Source organism: Pseudophryne corroboree (genome assembly GCF_028390025.1).
Source record: "Pseudophryne corroboree isolate aPseCor3 chromosome 2 unlocalized genomic scaffold, aPseCor3.hap2 SUPER_2_unloc_1, whole genome shotgun sequence".
In the NCBI taxonomy this organism is placed as follows: Eukaryota; Metazoa; Chordata; class Amphibia; order Anura; family Myobatrachidae; genus Pseudophryne; species Pseudophryne corroboree.
In genome coordinates, this window is record NW_026967488.1 from 1,533,389 (window position 1) to 1,559,014 (window position 25,626).

At 53.7% G+C, this 25,626-nt stretch overlaps 1 protein-coding gene across 3 annotated transcripts in view; it reads right to left on the reverse strand.

Moving 5' to 3' along the window:
- TTF2 (transcription termination factor 2) overlaps positions 1–25,626 on the reverse strand; it is a 143,758-nt gene that overhangs the window by 78,423 nt on the left and 39,709 nt on the right. For all 3 annotated transcript variants that reach the window (XM_063948739.1, XM_063948740.1, XM_063948741.1), the window contains exons 6-7: positions 17,929–19,101; positions 6,503–6,629 (exon numbers count right to left, since the gene is read on the reverse strand). In XM_063948739.1, coding sequence (XP_063804809.1) covers positions 6,503–6,629; positions 17,929–19,101 — 1,300 coding nt within the window. The remainder of the gene's footprint in view (positions 1–6,502; positions 6,630–17,928; positions 19,102–25,626) is intronic.

Here is a 25,626-nt window from a genome sequence, read left to right on the forward strand (position 1 = left end):
GCCGGGTCCATGGCAACGGGGACGCCACAGGTGGACCGCGTTCCCCGTTGCCATAAGATTACTCACCTGTTCTCCCCTGGTCGTGCAGCAAGGTGGCTGCACGACATTTTGTGTAATTAGGCTCTGTACTCTTATTGGAGGGTTCCCTGTTATAAGCCTCCTCAGTGTCTCACACAAACGCCGGTGATAGCTTCCTGTATGCTGTTCCTGCCTTGCAGAACTCTGTTCCTGGTCAGCTGCATCTGGTCGATCCTGCTCCCTGCCCTCTTGTATTCTGGAGTTCTGAAGCCGGTCCTGGGAATCCTTCTGGTCCTTGTGAACCCGTTACTGTCATCTGGGGTTCTCGCCCGGTTTCGTGAGTAGCGGCTTCTGCCGCGTGTTGCGGCCTAGGCCGCTTAGTATTTACTTTACTGTGAATTGGTGCATTTGCGGAGGTTTCCGCTTTCACTGTCCTCCCCGGAACTCGGCGGTGCCGTGTGGGGGAGTGGACAGTGGTATCCTTTGTAATTCTTTTCCTTTGGCGGCGTGCCGCACATACGTTTAGTTTTTAGGTAGTTTATAGCCCCTGGCCTTGTTGTTTCAGTTAGAGGTCCCCTTGTTATTACCATGTCTCAGTTCATGCTTTGTCTCTCTTTAAGACCTGGGGGCATCGGAGTTGGGCAGACCTAATCCGCCCTTCAAACGCGGCTGCCGTGGGCCCAAGAAACCATAGTCGTTCAGGCGTGAATTGATAACACGGGTAAGACAACGCAGGTAGGGTGCTAGGGGCTATTTCCATTCCATTTCTCTATCCCAGCGTCACGTCCTGGTGCTCTGGACTCACTGCATAAGATCTCCCCTGTCCTGAGCATCAGGATCGTAACAAGTAGGTCTCTGACCAGAGTCACGAGCTCCTGAGCCTTTTCCTCCGGGAGAAACACCTTCTTCTGGTCTGTGTCCAGAATCATGCCCAAGAAGGGCAGACGCGTCGTAGGAATCAGCTGCGACTTTGGAATATTCAGAATCCAGCCGTGCAGACGCAACACTTCCTGAGAGTGTGCTACGTTGATCAGCAACTGCTCCCTGGACCTCGCCTTTATGAGGAGATCGTCCAAGTATGGGATAATTGTAACTCCTTGCTTCCGAAGGAGTATCATCATTTCCGCCATCACCTTGGTAAATATTCTCGGTGCCGTGGACAAGCCAAACGGCAACGTCTGGAATTGGTAATGACAGTCCTGTACCACAAACCTGAGGTACTCCTGATGAGGTGGATAAATGGGGACATGTAAGTAAGCATCCTTGATGTCCAGAGATACCAGAAAATCCCCCTCCTCCAGGCTTGCAATGACCGCTCTGAGCGATTCCATTTTGAACTTGAATTTTTTCAGATAAATGTTCAGGGATTTTAAATTCAAGATGGGCCTTACCGAACCATCCGGTTTCAGTACCACAAACATCGTGGAATAGTAAACCCTTCCTTGTTGAAGGAGGGGAACCTGTATTATCACCTGCTGGATGTACAGCTTGTGAATTGCCGCCAGCACTACCTCCCTTTCCGTGGGGGAAGCTGGCAAGGCCGACTTTAGGAAACGGTGAGGGGGGGGGGGGGGTCACTACGAATTCCAGCTTGTATCCTTGAGACACAACTTGTATAGCCCAAGGATCTACCTGTGAGCGAACCCACTGGTGGCTGAAATTTCTGAGACGCGCCCCCACCGCTCCTGGCTCCAGTCGTGGAGCCCCAGCGTCATGCGGTGGATTTAGTGGAAGCCGGGGAGGACTTTTGCTCCTGGGAACTGGCTGCCTGGTGAAGTTTCTTTCCTCTACCCCTGCCCCTGGCAAGAAAGGATGCACCTCTGACTTTCTTGCTTTTTTGAGAACGAAAGGACTGCATTTGGTAATACGGTGCTTTCTTTGGCTGTGAGGGAACGTAAGGCAAGAAATTTGACTTCCCAGCTGTGGCTGTGGACACAAGGTCCGAAAGACCGTCCCCAAATAATTCCTCACCTTTGTAAGGCAAATCCTCCATGTGTTTCTTAGAGTCGGCATCCCCTGTCCATTGCCGAGTCCATAAGACCCTTCTGGCAGAAATGGACATTGTATTTATTCTAGAGCCCAGCAGGCAAATGTCCATCTGGGCATCCCGCATATATAGGACGGCGTCTTTGATATGCCGCAGGGTTAGTAAAACAGCGTCCCTGTCCAGGGTATCTATGTCCTCCGACAGAGTATCTGTCCATGCTGCTACCGCACTACACATCCAGGACGAAGCAATGGCTGGCCTCAGTAGAGTACCAGAATGTGTATAAACAGACTTCAGGATACCTTCCTGCTTTCTATCCGCAGGATCCTTTAGGGAGGCCGTATCCTGCGACGGCAGGGCCACCTTCTTAGATAAGCGTGACAGTGCTTTGTCTACCCTAGGGGAGGATTCCCAGCGTAACCTGTCCGTTGGCGGGAAAGGATACGCCATGAGTAGCTTTTTGGAAATCACCACTCTCTTATCAGGGGAACCCCACGCTTCTTCACATAATTCATTTAACTCATGTGAAGGGGGAAAAGTCACTTCTTGTCTTTTCTCCCCAAACATATAAACCCTCTTGTCAGGGACTGGGGTTTCCCCTGCAATGTGCAATACCTCCTTCATTGCAATAATCATGTAACGGATGGCCTTGGTCATTTTAGGCTGTAATTTTGCCTAATCATCATCGACACTGGAGTCAGACTCCGTGTCGACATCCGTGTCAACCAGCTGAGATAGTGGCCACTTATGAGACCCTGACGGCCTCTGAGCTGTAGGATCAGACATGGGTTATGACCCCGACTGTCCCAAGGCTTCAGCCTTATCAAATCTTCTATGTAAGGAGCTTACATTATCATTTAAGACCTTCCACATATCCATCCAATCAGGTGTCGGCCCCGACACCACATTCATCTGCCCTTGTTCCGCCTCCACGTAACCCTCCTCCTCAAACATGTCGACACTGACGTACCGACACACTGCACACACACAGGGAATGCTCTGACTGAGGACAGGGCCCCACAAAGGCTTTTGGGGAGACAGCACACACCACAGCGCTATATAACCCAGGGATTTACACTGTAATTAGTGTCCACCCAGTAGCTGCTGATTATAAAGTTTTTGCGCCTAAATTTATGTGCCCCCTGTGACAGGACGATACCGTACGGAAGCACTCGCCGCTTGCCGCGTCTCGTCGACTGCGCACAGAATGGAAGGTCAAGCCGCTCGAGGCCTGACCACATAGGGGAATCCCGCTTACCGTCAGTAACCGCCTGTTACTGACTCCACCCACTGCGCTGTGGGCGGGTTCTCGCTGCCACCACCAAACTCCTAACCTGCCGTGGCGTTTGGAACCACGGTTCTGCTCTGTATGTGCCGACGCACTGCTTTACCACACCTGTGTGGTGTCGACGAATCCCCACTAGCCACTTGCTAGGCCTCTACCGGTAGCTGGCGGAAGGCGGAGCTTGGAGACGTCAGGTGCTTCCCTGGACAGCCGGAGAACGGGGCTAGGTTTGGCCTAACCCTGTTGGTCACAAGATGAAGCAGTCTTCTTGAGGCAAAGGTGTTTTATTGCTCAAAAACCTTGAAAAAGGCTCCTCCCTATTGCTAGGGGCAACAGCATACAATTAAGATGTTTCAGCAGAAGAAGATGTTACAATACACAATCCTATGGGCCAACTGCCCTCCTTTTATCCCTCTCCAAGACCCTCTACCACAGGGGGTAAGCCCGCCCTGTGGTGTACAACCAATCAATGTTTACCCATGAGCTGTGCATGCTCTGGACTCATGCACACCTAACATTGTCCCCAATGGACAGTGGGGAGTGGCCGGTCTCCTTTGTCTCTCCCATCTGGGAGAGCAGGCTACTCCCACGGTGCCGTTCAGTCTGGCTGGGGGGGAAGTTTTCCCTCCTAAACTGACTTCCAGAAACCTGCCCGGGACCCCTTCTCACTGCCTGCAGCCTGGATTTGGGCTCCAGAGCTGGGCAGCCTGGCTCCCCGGTCCAGGTCTCTGGTCCACTACGGCTGATCTCCATGGAGCTCCAAGAAACCACTCAGCTTGTTTTATAGCTAAGCTGCTTCTCTTTCTCCCTGTCCCCATTGGAACTGTGAGGCTGGATGGGAATGCATTCCGTTTTTAGGGAAAAGGTCTGGGAGAATCCATCAGCCTGCACAGCTATGGATTCCCCCCTCCTGGGACACACAATCAAGTAAGTGCATTTTATCTTTAAATACATTACATTTTTAAATCACACTGTACATTTCCCTTTGTTAAATATACACTGAGCCTGTGCCCTGCACAGGCTCTACATACTCAGGCACTGCAGTGCCTTCCCTAGCCCTGCAGCCTGGCTGCGAGGGCTCTCTGTGTGCTGGAGGTATGGGGCTGGCTTCCCCCATCCTCCAGCCTGCTTTTCTGCCTCTGGGGTTCCAGGGAGCTGGCTCTCCCTGTCCCCCCAGGGAGGCACTAATCAGTGGCCTCACCGCACGCAGCGGCGCACCCCCCTGTACCGAAGTCCGGCGGACCGGGACACTTGTCCCGGCCGCCGTGACCCTGGCTTGTTTCAGCGCTGAGGCGCCGGGAGCGTAGCTCCCGGACCCCAGCGCTCACCATCCTGCTGGCCCGCCTAATGTGCCCACGCCGCTAGGGAGCCGGCTAGCCCGGTCCCCCCTGAGCGGCGCCTGTCTTTTAGCCTCGCTGCAGCGTCCGGCGGGGAGCCGGGCTGCAGCGCACCCCCCTTGCTGCCCGGCAGCCCGGGACGTTCGTCCCGGCTGCCGCGGCTGGCCGCCTCCAGTGTGCTGAGGCGCCGGGAGCGGAGCTCCCGTCCCCAGCACAGGCAGACCCAGAGCGCGCTGCAGCGGGAGCTGAGCTCCCAGCCGCAGCGGCTCACCCTTCTCCCCCCCGGCGCACACACAGCTCAGTGTGCCGGGGGGCTGTGCTCACCGCTGCCGGGAGCGGAGCTCCCGGACTCCGGCGGTGCCCATCTGAAGGCTGCAGCGGGAGCTGATCTCCCGCATGCAGCAGTCCTCGTCTCCCCCGGCGCGCACACTCCAGTGCGCCCGGGGGTGCACCGACCGCTGCCGGGAGCGGAGCTCCCGGACGTCGGCGGTCAGCGGCTGCCCTCTCCCCCGGCGCGCACACTCTGCTGAGCGCGCCGGGGGCTGTCCTCCCTGCCGTGGTCTCCGGAGGGGTCCGGGACCACGGCGCATTTTAAAATACATTTTATAAACACATTTATAAAACACGGCGCCTAGCGCCCACAAAATATTTCAAATTTGGCGCCAAGAGCCCCTTTTGTCCTTGCAAATGGCGCCGGGCACTAGGGATTAACCCCTTCAGTGCCAGGGCGGCCATTTGCCTCGTGGCTGGGGGCTCTCCGGCCACACCCCCCCTCTCTTTTTTTTCCCTTCTTGTACCTGGATACTGCAGGGGAGAGCCTGGGGAGCTGATTCCAGCGGAGCTGTGAAGAGAAATGGCGCTGGTTAGTGCTGAGGAAGAAGGCCCCGCCCCCTCAGCGGCGGGCTTCTGTCCCGCTTTCATGTGTAAAAAATGGCGGGGGCTCGGGCATATATACAGTCCCAGACTGTATATGTGTCTATTTTTGCCAAAAGGTACTTAATTGCTGCCCAGGGCGTCCCCCCCTGCACCCTACACTGACCGGAGTGTGCGGGTGTGCTGTGGGAGCAATGGCGCACAGCTGCAGTGCTGTGCGCTACCTCATGTGAAGACCGGAGTCTTCTGCCGCCGATTTCGATGTCTTCTTGCTTCTGCTGCTTCTGTTCTTCTGGCTCTGCGAGGGGGACGGCGGCGCGGCTCCGGGAACGGACGATCAAGGTTAGGTACCTGTGTTCGAACCCTCTGGAGCTAATGGTGTCCAGTAGCCTAAGAAGCCCAACCTAGCCGCAGTTAGTAGGTTTGCTTCTCTCCCCTCGATCCCACGTAGCAGAGAGTCTGTTGCCAGCAGATCTCACTGAAAATAAAAAACCTAACAAATACTTTCTTATTAGCAAGCTCAGGAGAGCTCACTAAAAGCACCCAGCTCTGGCCGGGCACAGATTCTAACTGAGGTCTGGAGGAGGGGCATAGAGGGAGGAGCCAGTGCACACCAGTAGTACTAATTCTTTATTTAGAGTGCCCAGTCTCCTGCGGAGCCCGTCTATTCCCCATGGTCCTTACGGAGTCCCCAGCATCCACTAGGACGTTAGAGAAAATCCTATAATTTGAGGGGGGAAAAAATCAACATATGTAAAAAACAACTAGAAGATAAAATAAGAAAGAGAATGGGAGGCAGAATTATATACCTCCTCCCTTCAGGCCCTCTCACCCCCACCCTGCACCTCAACTCAGGCCCTCCTGCCCCCACCTCCCTCCTGGCCCTCTTACCCCCCACCCCCCACCTCATCTCAGGCCCCGTCACCCAAAGCTTCCACCCTCATCTCAGGTCCTCCCACCCCGCCTCACCTACTGCCCCAGCCTCAGGCCTCCAGCCCTCACCTTGCTCCTCCGTGGCCTCGGCGATAAGGGAAAGAGACCCCAGAGCATCTTCCAGATCCTGGACCTGCTTCCGTAGCCTTTCTCCACCGTCCGGCAGCGCCTTCAGATTCACTGATGCCAAGGTAGTCTAGAACACACAGGAGATGGGCGAAGAGTAAGTGACGTGCGCCAGGAGAAGGGCGGGCACACAGAAGATGACTGATATGCCAGCGTGCGACACCCTCTGACCCAGTGAGGTCATGTATAATGAGGTGTTATGCCTAAACGTGGCCAGGTGGCTCCTACCTCTGACTTCTCTATCATACCCCCTGAGAGACTGCTCTCCTACTCCCTGACAGACCCCCTGAGAGACTGCTCTCATACTCCCTGACAGACCCCCTGAGAGACTGCTCTCATACTCCCTGACAGACCCCCTGAGAGACTGCTCTCATACTCCCTGACAGACCCCCTGAGAGACTGCTCTCATACTCCCTGACAGACCCCCTGAGAGACTGCTCTCCTACTACCTGACATACCCCCTGAGAGACTGCTCTCCTACTACCTGACATACCCCCTGAGAGACTGCTCTCCTACTCCCTGACATACCCCGAGAGACTGCTCTCATACTCCCTGACATACCCCCTGAGAGACTGCTCTCCTACTCCCTGACATACCCCGAGAGACTGCTCTCATACTCCCTGACATACCCCCTGAGAGACTGCTCTCATACTCCCTGACATACCCCCTGAGAGACTGCTCTCCTACTACCTGACATACCCCCTGAGAGACTGCTCTCCTACTCCCTGACATACCCCGAGAGACTGCTCTCCTACTCCCTGACATACCCCGAGAGACTGCTCTCATACTCCCTGACATACCCCCTGAGAGACTGCTCTCCTACTACCTGACATACCCCCTGAGAGACTGCTCTCCTACTCCCTGACATACCCCGAGAGACTGCTCTCCTACTCCCTGACATACCCCGAGAGACTGCTCTCATACTCCCTGACAAACCCCTGAGAGACTGCTCTCCTACTCCCTGACATACCCCGAGAGACTGCTCTCATACTCCCTGACATACCCCCTGAGAGACTGCTCTCATACTCCCTGACATACCCCGAGAGACTGCTCTCATACTCCCTGACAGACCCCCTGAGAGACTGCTCTCATACTCCCTGACATACCCCGAGAGACTGCTCTCATACTCCCTGCCATACCCCGAGAGACTGCTCTCATACTCCCTGACATACCCCCTGAGAGACTGCTCTCCTACTCCCTGACATACCCCCTGAGAGACTGCTCTCCTACTCCCTGACATACCCCGAGAGACTGCTCTCATACTCCCTGACATACCCCCTGCGAGACTGCTCTCATACTCCCTGACATACCCCGAGAGACTGCTCTAATACTCCCTGACAGACCCCCTGAGAGACTGCTCTCATACTCCCTGACATACCCCCTGAGAGACTGCTCTCATACTCCCTGACATACCCCTTGAGAGACTGCTCTCATACTCCCTGACATACCCCCTGAGAGACTGCTCTCCTACTCCCTGACATACCCCGAGAGACTGCTCTCATACTCCCTGACATACCCCCTGAGAGACTGCTCTCATACTCCCTGACATACCCCCTGAGAGACTGCTCTCCTACTCCCTGACATACCCCCTGAGAGACTGCTCTCCTACTCCCTGACATACCCCGAGAGACTGCTCTCATACTCCCTGACATACCCCCTGAGAGACTGCTCTCATACTCCCTGACAGACCCCCTGAGAGACTGCTCTCCTACTCCCTGACATACCCCCTGAGAGACTGCTCTCATACTCCCTGCCATACCCCGAGAGACTGCTCTCATACTCCCTGACATACCCCCTGAGAGACTGCTCTCATACTCCCTGACAGACCCCCTGAGAGACTGCTCTCCTACTCCCTGACAGACCCCCTGAGAGACTGCTCTCATACTCCCTGACAGACCCCCTGAGAGACTGCTCTCCTACTCCCTGACATACCCCCTGAGAGACTGCTCTCATACTCCCTGCCATACCCCGAGAGACTGCTCTCATACTCCCTGACATACCCCCTGAGAGACTGCTCTCATACTCCCTGACAGACCCCCTGAGAGACTGCTCTCCTACTCCCTGACAGACCCCCTGAGAGACTGCTCTCATACTCCCTGACAGACCCCCTGAGAGACTGCTCTCCTACTCCCTGACAGACCCCCTGAGAGACTGCTCTCCTACTCCCTGACATACCCCGAGAGACTGCTCTCATACTCCCTGACATACCCCGAGAGACTGCTCTCATACTCCCTGACATACCCCCTGAGAGACTGCTCTCCTACTCCCTGACATACCCCGAGAGACTGCTCTCATACTCCCTGACATACCCCCTGAGAGACTGCTCTCATACTCCCTGACATACCCCCTGAGAGACTGCTCTCCTACTACCTGACATACCCCCTGAGAGACTGCTCTCCTACTCCCTGACATACCCCGAGAGACTGCTCTCCTACTCCCTGACATACCCCGAGAGACTGCTCTCATACTCCCTGACATACCCCCTGAGAGACTGCTCTCCTACTACCTGACATACCCCCTGAGAGACTGCTCTCCTACTCCCTGACATACCCCGAGAGACTGCTCTCCTACTCCCTGACATACCCCGAGAGACTGCTCTCATACTCCCTGACAAACCCCTGAGAGACTGCTCTCCTACTCCCTGACATACCCCGAGAGACTGCTCTCATACTCCCTGACATACCCCCTGAGAGACTGCTCTCATACTCCCTGACATACCCCGAGAGACTGCTCTCATACTCCCTGACAGACCCCCTGAGAGACTGCTCTCATACTCCCTGACATACCCCGAGAGACTGCTCTCATACTCCCTGCCATACCCCGAGAGACTGCTCTCATACTCCCTGACATACCCCCTGAGAGACTGCTCTCCTACTCCCTGACATACCCCCTGAGAGACTGCTCTCCTACTCCCTGACATACCCCGAGAGACTGCTCTCATACTCCCTGACATACCCCCTGCGAGACTGCTCTCATACTCCCTGACATACCCCGAGAGACTGCTCTAATACTCCCTGACAGACCCCCTGAGAGACTGCTCTCATACTCCCTGACATACCCCCTGAGAGACTGCTCTCATACTCCCTGACATACCCCTTGAGAGACTGCTCTCATACTCCCTGACATACCCCCTGAGAGACTGCTCTCCTACTCCCTGACATACCCCGAGAGACTGCTCTCATACTCCCTGACATACCCCCTGAGAGACTGCTCTCATACTCCCTGACATACCCCCTGAGAGACTGCTTTCCTACTCCCTGACATACCCCCTGAGAGACTGCTCTCCTACTCCCTGACATACCCCGAGAGACTGCTCTCATACTCCCTGACATACCCCCTGAGACACTGCTCTCATACTCCCTGACATACCCCGAGAGACTGCTCTAATACTCCCTGACAGACCCCCTGAGAGACTGCTCTCATACTCCCTGACATACCCCCTGAGAGACTGCTCTCATACTCCCTGACATACCCCTTGAGAGACTGCTCTCATACTCCCTGACATACCCCCTGAGAGACTGCTCTCCTACTCCCTGACATACCCCGAGAGACTGCTCTCATACTCCCTGACATACCCCCTGAGAGACTGCTCTCATACTCCCTGACATACCCCCTGAGAGACTGCTCTCATACTCCCTGACATACCCCGAGAGACTGCTCTCATACTCCCTGACATACCCCCTGAGAGACTGCTCTCATACTCCCTGACATACCCCGAGAGACTGCTCTCATACTCCCTGACATACCCCCTGAGAGACTGCTCTCATACTCCCTGACATACCCCGAGAGTCTGCTCTCATACTCCCTGACATACCCCCTGAGAGACTGCTCTCATACGCCTCAACATACCCCATATCCCCTGAGAGATGTCTCTATTATACTATCTTCATCATAGACCCCACCCCCCGAGAGACACCGACATCGTACCCCTAACATAACTATAAGAGCGCTATTTTCACCCAAGCTCTTTGTGGCACTAGGATAAGTTGCACCTACTCCTGACTTATGTTCCGCATGCACAGAAACACGGATACAGCCCACCCCAGAATTCCCAGAGTCCTGCACAAGCTATAGCTACGACCGGTCACACGCAGCAGGAGCGTTACACCACAGCCATGTGTCACACGCAGCAGAAGCGTTACACCACAGCCATGTGTCACACGCAGCAGGAGCGTTACACCACAGGCATGTGTCACACGCAGCAGAAGCGTTACACCACAGCCATGTGTCACACGCAGCAGAAGCGTTACACCACAGCCATGTGTCACACGCAGCAGGAGCGTTACACCACAGCCATGTGTCACACGCAGCAGAAGCGTTACACCACAGCCATGTGTCACACGCAGCAGGAGGAGCGTTACACCACAGGCATGTGTCACACGCAGCAGGAGCGTTACACCACAGCCATGTGTCACACGCAGCAGAAGCGTTACACCACAGCCATGTGTCACACGCAGCAGGAGCGTTACACCACAGGCATGTGTCACACGCAGCAGAAGCGTTACACCACAGCCATGTGTCACACGCAGCAGAAGCGTTACACCACAGCCATGTGTCACACGCAGCAGGAGCGTTACACCACAGCCATGTGTCACACGCAGCAGAAGCGTTACACCACAGCCATGTGTCACACGCAGCAGGAGCGTTACACCACAGCCATGTGTCACACGCAGCAGAAGCGTTACACCACAGCCATGTGTCACACGCAGCAGAAGCGTTACACCACAGCCATGTGTCACACGCAGCAGGAGCGTTACACCACAGCCATGTGTCACACGCAGCAGGAGGAGCGTTACACCACAGCCATGTGTCACACGCAGCAGGAGGAGCGTTACACCACAGCCATGTGTCACACGCAGCAGAAGCGTTACACCACAGCCATGTGTCACACGCAGCAGGAGCGTTACACCACAGCCATGTGTCACACGCAGCAGAAGCGTTACACCACAGCCATGTGTCACACGCAGCAGAAGCGTTACACCACAGCCATGTGTCACACGCAGCAGGAGCGTTACACCACAGCCATGTGTCACACGCAGCAGGAGCGTTACACCACAGGCATGTGTCACACGCAGCAGGAGCGTTACACCACAGGCATGTGTCACAGGCAGCAGGAGGAGCGTTACACCACAGGCATGTGTCACACGCAGCAGGAGCGTTACACCACAGGCATGTGTCACACGCAGTAGGAGGAGCGTTACACCACAGCCATGTGTCACACGCAGCAGGAGCGTTACACCACAGGCATGTGTCACAGGCAGCAGGAGCGTTACACCACAGCCATGTGTCACACGCAGCAGGAGCGTTACACCACAGCCATGTGTCACAGGCAGCAGGAGCGTTACACCACAGGCATGTGTCACACGCAGCAGCAGGAGCGTTACACCACAGGCATGTGTCACACGCAGCAGGAGCGTTACACCACAGGCATGTGTCACACGCAGCAGGAGCGTTACACCACAGTCATGTGTCACACGCAGCAGGAGCGTTACACCACAGCCATGTGTCACACGCAGCAGGAGCGTTACACCACAGCCATGTGTCACAGGCAGCAGGAGCGTTACACCACAGCCATGTGTCACAGGCAGCAGGAGGAGCGTTACACCACAGCCATGTGTCACACGCAGCAGCAGGAGGAGCGTTACACCACAGCCATGTGTCACACGCAGCAGGAGCGTTACACCACAGCCATGTGTCACACGCAGCAGCAGGAGGAGCGTTACACCACAGCCATGTGTCACACGCAGCAGCAGGAGCGTTACACCACAGCCATGTGTCACACGCAGCAGGAACGTTACACCACAGGCATGTGTCACACGCAGCAGGAGGAGCGTTACACCACAGCCATGTGTCACACGCAGCAGCAGGAGGAGCGTTACACCACAGCCATGTGTCACACGCAGCAGCAGGAGCGTTACACCACAGCCATGTGTCACACGCAGCAGGAGCGTTACACCACAGGCATGTGTCACAGGCAGCAGGAGGAGCGTTACACCACAGGCATGTGTCACACGCAGCAGGAGCGTTACACCACAGGCATGTGTCACACGCAGTAGGAGGAGCGTTACACCACAGCCATGTGTCACACGCAGCAGGAGCGTTACACCACAGGCATGTGTCACAGGCAGCAGGAGCGTTACACCACAGCCATGTGTCACACGCAGCAGGAGCGTTACACCACAGCCATGTGTCACAGGCAGCAGGAGCGTTACACCACAGGCATGTGTCACACGCAGCAGGAGGAGCGTTACACCACAGGCATGTGTCACACGCAGCAGGAGCGTTACACCACAGGCATGTGTCACACGCAGCAGGAGCGTTACACCACAGTCATGTGTCACACGCAGCAGGAGCGTTACACCACAGCCATGTGTCACACGCAGCAGGAGCGTTACACCACAGGCATGTGTCACACGCAGCAGGAGGAGCGTTACACCACAGGCATGTGTCACACGCAGCAGGAGCGTTACACCACAGGCATGTGTCACACGCAGCAGGAGCGTTACACCACAGTCATGTGTCACACGCAGCAGGAGCGTTACACCACAGCCATGTGTCACACGCAGCAGGAGCGTTACACCACAGCCATGTGTCACAGGCAGCAGGAGCGTTACACCACAGCCATGTGTCACAGGCAGCAGGAGGAGCGTTACACCACAGCCATGTGTCACACGCAGCAGCAGGAGGAGCGTTACACCACAGCCATGTGTCACACGCAGCAGGAGCGTTACACCACAGGCATGTGTCACAGGCAGCAGGAGCGTTACACCACAGCCATGTGTCACACGCAGCAGCAGGAGGAGCGTTACACCACAGCCATGTGTCACACGCAGCAGCAGGAGCGTTACACCACAGCCATGTGTCACACGCAGCAGGAGCGTTACACCACAGCCATGTGTCACACGCAGCAGGAGGAGCGTTACACCACAGGCATGTGTCACACGCAGCAGGAGGAGCGTTACACCACAGCCATGTGTCACACGCAGCAGCAGGAGGAGCGTTACACCACAGCCATGTGTCACACGCAGCAGCAGGAGCGTTACACCACAGCCATGTGTCACACGCAGCAGGAGCGTTACACCACAGGCATGTGTCACACGCAGCAGGAGGAGCGTTACACCACAGCCATGTGTCACACGCAGCAGCAGGAGCGTTACACCACAGCCATGTGTCACACGCAGCAGGAGGAGCGTTACACCACAGCCATGTGTCACACGCAGCAGCAGGAGCGTTACACCACAGCCATGTGTCACACGCAGCAGGAGGAGCGTTACACCACAGGCATGTGTCACACGCAGCAGGAGGAGCGTTACACCACAGCCATGTGTCACACGCAGCAGGAGGAGCGTTACACCACAGCCATGTGTCACACGCAGCAGCAGGAGCGTTACACCACAGCCATGTGTCACACGCAGCAGGAGGAGCGTTACACCACAGCCATGTGTCACACGCAGCAGGAGGAGCGTTACACCACAGCCATGTGTCACACGCAGCAGCAGGAGCGTTACACCACAGCCATGTGTCACACGCAGCAGGAGGAGGAGCGTTACACCACAGGCATGTGTCACACGCAGCAGGAGCGTTACACCACAGCCATGTGTCACACGCAGCAGGAGGAGGAGCGTTACACCACAGGCATGTGTCACACGCAGCAGGAGCGTTACACCACAGCCATGTGTCACACGCAGCAGGAGGAGCGTTACACCACAGCCATGTGTCACACGCAGCAGGAGGAGCGTTACACCACAGGCATGTGTCACACGCAGCAGGAGCGTTACACCACAGCCATGTGTCACACGCAGCAGGAGGAGCGTTACACCACAGCCATGTGTCACACGCAGCAGGAGGAGCGTTACACCACAGCCATGTGTCACACGCAGCAGGAGCGTTACACCACAGCCATGTGTCACACGCAGCAGCAGGAGCGTTACACCACAGCCATGTGTCACACGCAGCAGGAGCGTTACACCACAGCCATGTGTCACAGGCAGCAGGAGCGTTACACCACAGGCATGTGTCACACGCAGCAGGAGGAGCGTTACACCACAGGCATGTGTCACACGCAGCAGGAGCGTTACACCACAGGCATGTGTCACACGCAGCAGGAGCGTTACACCACAGTCATGTGTCACACGCAGCAGGAGCGTTACACCACAGCCATGTGTCACACGCAGCAGGAGCGTTACACCACAGGCATGTGTCACACGCAGCAGGAGGAGCGTTACACCACAGGCATGTGTCACACGCAGCAGGAGCGTTACACCACAGGCATGTGTCACACGCAGCAGGAGCGTTACACCACAGTCATGTGTCACACGCAGCAGGAGCGTTACACCACAGCCATGTGTCACACGCAGCAGGAGCGTTACACCACAGCCATGTGTCACAGGCAGCAGGAGCGTTACACCACAGCCATGTGTCACAGGCAGCAGGAGGAGCGTTACACCACAGCCATGTGTCACACGCAGCAGCAGGAGGAGCGTTACACCACAGGCATGTGTCACAGGCAGCAGGAGCGTTACACCACAGCCATGTGTCACACGCAGCAGCAGGAGGAGCGTTACACCACAGCCATGTGTCACACGCAGCAGCAGGAGCGTTACACCACAGCCATGTGTCACACGCAGCAGGAGCGTTACACCACAGCCATGTGTCACACGCAGCAGGAGGAGCGTTACACCACAGGCATGTGTCACACGCAGCAGGAGGAGCGTTACACCACAGCCATGTGTCACACGCAGCAGCAGGAGGAGCGTTACACCACAGCCATGTGTCACACGCAGCAGCAGGAGCGTTACACCACAGCCATGTGTCACACGCAGCAGGAGCGTTACACCACAGGCATGTGTCACACGCAGCAGGAGGAGCGTTACACCACAGCCATGTGTCACACGCAGCAGCAGGAGCGTTACACCACAGCCATGTGTCACACGCAGCAGGAGGAGCGTTACACCACAGCCATGTGTCACACGCAGCAGCAGGAGCGTTACACCACAGCCATGTGTCACACGCAGCAGGAGGAGCGTTACACCACAGCCATGTGTCACACGCAGCAGGTGGAGCGTTACACCACAGGCATGTGTCACACGCAGCAGGAGGAGCGTTACACCACAGGCATGTGTCACACGCAGCAGGAGGAGGAGCGTTACACCACAGGCATGTGTCACACGCAGCAGGAGGAGCGTTACACCACAGGCATGTGTCACACGCAGTAGGAGGAGCGTTACACCACAGCCATGTGTCACACGCAGCAGGAGGAGGAGCGTTACACCACAGCCATGTGTCACACGCAGCAGGAGGAGGAGCGTTACACCACAGGCATGTGTCACACGCAGCAGGAGGAGCGTTACACCACAGGCATGTGTCACACGCAGCAGGAGGAGCGTTACACCACAGGCATGTGTCACACGCAGCAGGAGGAGCGTTACACCACAGGCATGTGTCACACGCAGCAGGAGCGTTACACCACAGCCATGTGTCACACGCAGCAGGAGGAGCGTTACACCACAGGCATGTGTCACACGCAGCAGGAGGAGCGTTACACCACAGCCATGTGTCACACGCAGTAGGAGGAGCGTTACACCACAGGCATGTGTCACACGCAGTAGGAGGAGCGTTACACCACAGCCATGTGTCACACGCAGCAGGAGCGTTACACCACAGCCATGTGTCACACGCAGCAGGAGGAGCGTTACACCACAGCCATGTGTCACACGCAGCAGCAGGAGCGTTACACCACAGCCATGTGTCACACGCAGCAGGAGGAGCGTTACACCACAGCCATGTGTCACACGCAGCAGGAGGAGCGTTACACCACAGCCATGTGTCACACGCAGCAGCAGGAGCGTTACACCACAGCCATGTGTCACACGCAGCAGCAGGAGCGTTACACCACAGCCATGTGTCACACGCAGCAGGAGGAGCGTTACACCACAGGCATGTGTCACACGCAGTAGGAGGAGCGTTACACCACAGGCATGTGTCACACGCAGCAGGAGGAGCGTTACACCACAGCCATGTGTCACACGCAGCAGGAGGAGCGTTACACCACAGCCATGTGTCACACGCAGCAGGAGGAGCGTTACACCACAGGCATGTGTCACACGCAGTAGGAGGAGCGTTACACCACAGGCATGTGTCACACGCAGTAGGAGGAGCGTTACACCACAGCCATGTGTCACACGCAGTAGGAGGAGCGTTACACCACAGCCATGTGTCACACGCAGCAGCAGGAGCGTTACACCACAGCCATGTGTCACACGCAGTAGGAGGAGCGTTACACCACAGCCATGTGTCACACGCAGCAGCAGGAGCGTTACACCACAGGCATGTGTCACACGCAGCAGGAGGAGCGTTACACCACAGCCATGTGTCACACGCAGCAGGAGGAGCGTTACACCACAGCCATGTGTCACACGCAGCAGGAGGAGCGTTACACCACAGCCATGTGTCACACGCAGCAGGAGGAGCGTTACACCACAGCCATGTGTCACACGCAGCAGGAGGAGCGTTACACCACAGGCATGTGTCACACGCAGCAGGAGGAGCGTTACACCACAGCCATGTGTCACAAGCCCCCAGGGAATGGGGGACCACCCCACAAAACATGGAGGAAAATGTCTGGGCTGAGGGACACAGGAGCATCTACCACTATAGTACAGTCTGACTAGGTCCTGAGTGCTAAGGGCAAGAGGGCACAGCCCCTGTAATGCCACAGGCCGGTAACCCGACAGAAACTGACGCTGGGATGGTTTGGGGGGCGTAGATGGAGCTGAATATAGAAAACTACTCCCTGGCACTCCATACTGCTACTGACCAATCACAGGGCCTTCCTAGCGAGGAGAGAGACCGGCTGTGTGGGGGGACTGACCTACAGGATCTGCACAAGTACCGGACTGCTACTGAGGAAGCGCCCTCGTGTAACGTTACACTGGGGTGGGGGCGGCCGACACAGGAATAACAGAGACTGATGATAGTATATACATAGTAATGAGAAGAGATAAGCATGCAATTACTATCATTACTGCCTGGTGCATAAGACAGCACTCACATCCCCCCGGACCCCCTGCTGTAGTCACTGTATATAAGAGGAGTGACCCCACCAAATGCTTCTATCAGCAGGTGAAGGCAATTTATTAATCTTCCTATAGAAGCCTCCTTTAGCACGGAGGTAGGAGGTACAGGGGCGTGGGTAATATACCGCCACATGTAGGCATCGGCGAGATTCTGGTGAGTCTCCCCAGATTTTTAACACACAAAATCATTTAAAAAGGAAAAAGCAGGTCAGTGCGGCTACATACCCCTGAATGCTACTGCGATGACCCTGCCCTTTGCTAGGTCCCCTGCAATGTAGAAAGAGCCGTTCTCACCTTCTTCTGCTGGAGCTGTGCGGTGAGCAGAGAGTGCAGTACGGCCGGGTTCTGCGTCTCCGCCGGTGGGGTGAACCCGGGGAAGGAGGTGATGGTTCTCTGCTTCCCTCCTCCTGATGTCCTCAATGCAGCCACTTTATCCTTTCCACATTGAGCGCTAACAAACACAACATCATCATCATCGTCCTTCTCGCTACAGATGGCTTCCTGCCCACCGTCCTTCATGCCATCAGAGCACAATTTGGGAGGCTCTAGTTGATCCTCACCCAATGAGGATGGGGGCGCTCTCTCAGAGAGCTGAGATGTTCTATACTCTACACACTTTGGTCCCGCACCATCTGGGTACTTCTGCCCTGGTTCCCTGCTACGGGCCACGGCGACTCCTTCCTTGTGAATGATGTCTCCAACCACATCTGGAAGCTTCTTCTTGATTTTGAGCCCAGGAGGAAAGTCCTGTTCTCTCCAGCCATGGAAGGAAGCTGCCTCTTCCCTTGTGACATCTTTGTTTACACCCTTGTGTCCCTCACTGCTCTGCACTTCTTCCGTTCTTCTCACCTCAGAGCTCTGGTTTTTCTCCTTGGGTTTCCTTTCCACTACACCCTGGCTCTCTGCATCACCAGACAATTGTACCACCTCAGACTTGTGATAAATGTCCTTCACAATGTTCTGGTCACACTTCTTATGATTTGTAGTATTCCCATCCCGGTCATAAGACTTCTCCTCACTGCTCTTCTTCCAGTTGTGATCAGACTTCTCCTCACTGCTCTTCTTCCCGTCCCGGTCAGACTTCTCGCTGCTCTTCTTCCAGTTGTGATCAGACTTCTCCTCACTGCTCTTCTTCCCATCCCGGTCAGACTTCTCGCTGCTCTTCTTCCAGTTGTGATCAGACTTCTCCTCACTGCTCTTCTTCCTGTCCCGGTCAGACTTCTCGCTGCTCTTCTTCCAGTTGTGATCAGACTTCTCCTCACGGCTACTCTTCATTCCACCATCGGTGAGGTTCATCTCATTATCTCGGCGGTTAATGTCCTCGGAGCAGTTCTTTTTATCTTTGGCAACCTGTTTCCATACACCAGGTGTAAGTTCTTCATTGATGACCCTAAAGGGATTTCTCTGAGGTTTGTCCATATTCCCAAAAAGAAGCTCAGACCTCGGAACTGGCTTCTGCTTCGACTCCTGTAATAAATAAAAAAGTGAGAACACTGGATAAGTAAACGGCCTGGTAAATGACACGTGAGAAAATGATACAGACCAGTGGTTCCATACACAGTCCCCAAGGCGCACTAACAGTCTAGGTTTTATGGATATCCATGGCTGAGCAGAGATAGTTAAATCAAAATGACTGAGGTACTAATTCACATCTGCCCAGTCATGGATTTGCACCACTGGGGTGCCTCGAGGGGCGAGTTTGGGAACCACTGTTTGGACAATAGTGGATGTGCAGATAACGAGATTTAAAGAGAGTGAGAGGAAAAAAATTATAACTCGTCCCCTGTGTCACTCACCGCTGCAATCCACGCCCAAAACGTGAGCCTAGTACAGTTCTCCTCACTCCTATTCTCTCCGGCGAACAGCATGCTGCCGGACTGATAGAGGCGGCTTGGTAGCAGACTGCCCTACCATGTATGCCGCACTCTCCTCGCGCTTCCCGTCCAAACAGGCAACAAATTCATCCCCTGTGGCAGATTGTCAGCTCATGTGAGCGACAAGCCAGGAGGTGGGAATGCCTGACAACAGGTAAGTGACCAATTGGGATCAAGATATCCACATGGGATCACAGCTCGTACCCGAAAGCAGGCGGAGGAGGGACATTAAGCAGAACAAAGCATGTGACCACACTATTACCATACGCGGATAACAGCTCCAGCATAACTGGCAGGTTTACATCGACCTAATAGTGTTCTCCTTCCTGCCTATCACATGGACAGCGTTATATTAGTGTTCTCCTTCCTGCCTATCACACGGGCAGCGTTATATTAGTGTTCTCCTTCCTGCCTATCACATGGACAGCGTTATATTAGTGTTCTCCTTCCTGCGTATCACACGGGCAGCGTTATATTCGTGTTCTCCTTCCTGCGTATCACACGGGCAGCGTTATATTAGTGTTCTCCTTCCTGCCTATCACACGGGCAGCGTTATATTAGTGTTCTCCTTCCTGCCTATCACACGGGCAGCGTTATATTCATGTTCTCCTTCCTGCCTATCACATGGACAGCGTTATATTAGTGTTCTCCTTCCTGCCTATCACACGGACAGCGTTATATTAGTGTTCTCCTTCCTGCCTATCACATGGACAGCGTTATATTAGTGTTCTCCTTCCTGCGTATCACACGGGCAGCGTTATATTCGTGTTCTCCTTCCTGCCTATCACACGGGCAGCGTTATATTAGTGTTCTCCTTCCTGCCTATCACACGGGCAGCGTTATATTCATGTTCTCCTTCCTGCCTATCACATGGACAGCGTTATATTAGTGTTCTCCTTCCTGCCTATCACACGGACAGCGTTATATTAGTGTTCTCCTTCCTGCCTATCACATGGACAGCGTTATATTAGTGTTCTCCTTCCTGCGTATCACACGGGCAGCGTTATATTCGTGTTCTCCTTCCTGCCTATCACACGGACAGCGTTATATTAGTGTTCTCCTTCCTGTATCACACGGGCAGCGTTATATTAGTGTTCTCCTTCCTGCGTATCACACGGACAGCGTTATATTAGTGTTCTCCTTCCTGCGTATCACACGGACAGCGTTATATTAGTGTTCTCCTTCCTGCGTATCACACGGGCAGCGTTATATTCGTGTTCTCCTTCCTGCGTATCACACGGGCAGCGTTATATTAGTGTTCTCCTTCCTGCCTATCACACGGGCAGCGTTATATTAGTGTTCTCCTTCCTGCCTATCACACGGGCAGCGTTATATTCATGTTCTCCTTCCTGCCTATCACATGGACAGCGTTATATTAGTGTTCTCCTTCCTGCGTATCACACGGACAGCGTTATATTAGTGTTCTCCTTCCTGCGTATCACACGGACAGCGTTATATTAGTGTTCTCCTTCCTGCCTATCACACGGGCAGCGTTATATTAGTGTTCTCCTTCCTGTATCACACGGGCAGCGTTATATTCGTGTTCTCCTTCCTGCGTATCACACGGGCAGCGTTATATTCGTGTTCTCCTTCCTGCCTATTACACGGGCAGCGTTATATTCGTGTTCTCCCTCCTGCCTGTCACACGGGCAGCGTTATATTCATGTTCTCCTTCCTGCCTATCACACGGGCAGCGTTATATTAGTGTTCTCCTTCCTGCGTATCACACGGGCAGCGTTATATTAGTGTTCTCCTTCCTGCGTATCACACGGACAGCGTTATATTAGTGTTCTCCTTCCTGCCTATCACACGGACAGCGTTATATTAGTGTTCTCCTTCCTGCCTATCACACGGACAGCGTTATATTAGTGTTCTCCTTCCTGCCTATCACACGGACAGCGTTATATTAGTGTTCTCCTTCCTGCCTATCACACGGGCAGCGTTATATTAGTGTTCTCCTTCCTGCCTATCACACGGACAGCGTTATATTAGTGTTCTCCTTCCTGCCTATCACACGGACAGCGTTATATTAGTGTTCTCCTTCCTGTCTATCACACGGACAGCGTTATATTAGTGTTCTCCTTCCTGCCTATCACACGGGCAGCGTTATATTAGTGTTCTCCTTCCTGCCTATCACACGGACAGCGTTATATTAGTGTTCTCCTTCCTGCCTATCACACGGACAGCGTTATATTAGTGTTCTCCTTCCTGCCTATCACACGGACAGCGTTATATTAGTGTTCTCCTTCCTGCCTATCACACGGGCAGCGTTATATTAGTGTTCTCCTTCCTGCCTATCACACGGGCAGCGTTATATTAGTGTTCTCCTTCCTGCCTATCACACGGGCAGCGTTATATTAGTGTTCTCCTTCCTGCGTATCACACGGACAGCGTTATATTAGTGTTCTCCTTCCTGCCTATCACACGGGCAGCGTTATATTCGTGTTCTCCTTCCTGCCTATCACACGGGCAGCGTTATATTCGTGTTCTCCTTCCTGCCTATCACACGGGCAGCGTTATATTAGTGTTCTCCTTCCTGCCTATCACACGGACAGCGTTATATTAGTGTTCTCCTTCCTGCCTATCACACGGGCAGCGTTATATTAGTGTTCTCCTTCCTGCCTATCACACGGGCGTTATATTCGTGTTCTCCTTCCTGCCTATCACACGGGCAGCGTTATATTAGTGTTCTCCTTCCTGCCTATCACACGGGCAGCGTTATATTCGTGTTCTCCTTCCTGCCTATCACATGGACAGCGTTATATTAGTGTTCTCCTTCCTGCGTATCACACGGACAGCGTTATATTAGTGTTCTCCTTCCTGTCTATCACTCGGGCAGCGTTATATTAGTGTTCTCCTTCCTGCCTATCACACGGGCAGCGTTATATTAGTGTTCTCCTTCCTGCCTATCACACGGACAGCGTTATATTAGTGTTCTCCTTCCTGCGTATCACACGGACAGCGTTATATTAGTGTTCTCCTTCCTGCCTATCACACGGACAGCGTTATATTAGTGTTCTCCTTCCTGTCTATCACTCGGGCAGCGTTATATTAGTGTTCTCCTTCCTGTCTATCACACGGGCAGCGTTATATTAGTGTTCTCCTTCCTGCCTATCACATGGACAGCGTTATATTAGTGTTCTCCTTCCTGCCTATCACACGGACAGCGTTATATTAGTGTTCTCCTTCCTGCGTATCACACGGACAGCGTTATATTAGTGTTCTCCTTCCTGCCTATCATACGGGCAGCGTTATATTAGTGTTCTCCTTCCTGCGTATCACACGGACAGCGTTATATTAGTGCCCTCCTTACTGCCTATCACACGGGCAGCGTTATATTCGTGTTCTCCTTCCTGCCTATCACACGGGCAGCGTTATATTAGTGTTCTCCTTCCTGCGTATCACACGGACAGCGTTATATTAGTGTTCTCCTTCCTGCGTATCACACGGGCAGCGTTATATTAGTGTTCTCCTTCCTGCCTATCACACGGACAGCGTTATATTAGTGTTCTCCTTCCTGCGTATCACACGGACAGAGTTATATTCGTGTTCTCCTTCCTGCCTATCACACGGACAGCGTTATATTAGTGTTCTCCTTCCTGCCTATCACACGGACAGCGTTATATTAGTGTTCTCCTTCCTGCCTATCACACGGGCAGCGTTATATTAGTGTTCTCCTTCCTGCCTATCACACGGACAGCGTTATATTAGTGTTCTCCTTCCTGCGTATCACACGGACAGCGTTATATTAGTGTTCTCCTTCCTGCCTATCACACGGACAGCGTTATATTAGTGTTCTCCTTCCTGCCTATCACACGGGCAGCGTTATATTAGTGTTCTCCTTCCTGCCTATCACACGGACAGCGTTATATTAGTGTTCTCCTTCCTGCGTATCACACGGACAGCGTTATATTAGTGTTCTCCTTCCTGCCTATCACACGGGCAGCGTTATATTAGTGTTCTCTTCCTGCGTATCACACGGACAGCGTTATATTAGTGCTCTCCTTACTGCCTATCACACGGGCAGCGTTATATTCGTGTTCTCCTTCCTGTCTATCACACGGGCAGCGTTATATTAGTGTTCTCCTTCCTGTATCACACGGGCAGCGTTATATTCGTGTTCTCCTTCCTGCCTATTACACGGGCAGCGTTATATTCGTGTTCTCCCTCCTGCCTGTCACACGGGCAGCGTTATATTCATGTTCTCCTTCCTGCCTATCACACGGACAGCGTTATATTAGTGTTCTCCTTCCTGCCTATCACACGGGCAGCGTTATATTAGTGTTCTCCTTCCTGCCTATCAAACGGGCAGCGTTATATTAGTGTTCTCCTTCCTGCCTATCACACGGGCAGCGTTATATTCGTGTTCTCCTTCCTGCGTATCACACGGGCAGCGTTATATTAGTGTTCTCCTTCCTGCCTATCACACGGGCAGCGTTATATTCGTGTTCTCCTTCCTGACAATTACACGGGCAGCGTTATATTAGTGTTCTCCTTCCTGCCTATCACACGGACAGCGTTATATTAGTGTTCTCCTTCCTGCCTATCACACGGGCAGCGTTATATTAGTGCTCTCTTTCCTGCCTATCACACGGGCAGCGTTATATTGGTGTTCTCCTTCCTGCCTATCACACGGACAGCGTTATATTAGTGCTCTCTTTCCTGCCTATCACACGGGCAGCGTTATATTGGTGTTCTCCTTCCTGCCTATCACACGGGCAGCGTTATATTCGTGTTCTCCTTACTGCTTATTATATTGGCAGTGTTATATACTTTCGGCTAGATCATTGGTGTTTCATTTTACAGGATGCATTTATAATAGATCAATATATCTCTGTCCTGTAGCGAGTGATAGGCGTTTATCTGCTTTACATGCTGGCAGCTTGATGTACTTCTGTAAAATTGGGAATTATCTGTGTCACACTGACTGCATAAGATATAGTCAGCTACACATCTGCCAAGAGCAGCAAATACTGATTTATGGATTGTTGAAGACTCAGTAACACTTCTGCCTGGTGATATTCTACTTACGCTTATGACCCAGCACATGTAACTAAGCTTATATAACCAGCGAGGAACTTATTCGGAGTTATCAATTTCTTACCCAGTATTACAGAGGAGGTCATGTTACTATTGCTGTAACTTATTCAGGCCTACTGAGCAACGCGTTTCATTTATCCTGCTTCATATTCAGGCTTGTTAATATTGTGCACTGACAATTTAATATCACCTCATCAGTATTTACAGTTTTCCATTTTAAGGCATAACTTATAACATTTATTTTACTGTGTGATTACAGGGACATCACCCAGAGTAACTGGGGGCAGCTCTGTATACTGTGTGATTACAGGGACATCACCCAGAGTAACTGGCAGCAGCTCTGTATACTGTGTGATTACGGGGACATCACCCAGAGTAACTGGGGGCAGCTCTGTATACTGTGTGATTACGGGGACATCAAACAGAGTAACTGGCGGCAGCTCTGTGTACTGTGTGATTACAGGGACATCACCCAGAGTAACTGGCGGCAGCTCTGTATACTGTGTGATTACGGGGACATCAAACAGAGTAACTGGCGGCAGCTCTGTGTACTGTGTGATTACGGGGACACCACCCAGAGTAACTGGCGGCAGCTCTGTATACTGTGTGATTACGGGGACATCACCCAGAGTAACTGGCGGCAGCTCTGTATACTGTGTGATTAGGGGGACATCACCCAGAGTAACTGGCGGCAGCTCTGTATACTGTGTGATTACAGGGACATCACCCAGAGTAACTGGCGGCAGCTCTGTATACTGTGTGATTACGGGGACATCACCCAGAGTAACTGGGTGCAGCTCTGTGTACTGTGTGATTACAGGGACATCACCCAGAGTAACTGGCGGCAGCTCTGCGTACTGTGTGATTACAGGGACATCACCCAGAGTAACTGGCGGCAGCTCTGTGTACTGTGTGATTACAGGGACATCACCCAGAGTAACTGGCGGCAGCTCTGTGTACTGTGTGATTACAGGGACATCACCCAGAGTAACTGGCGGCAGCTCTGTATACTGTGTGATTAGGGGGACATCACCCAGAGTAACTGGCGGCAGCTCTGTATACTGTGTGATTACAGGGA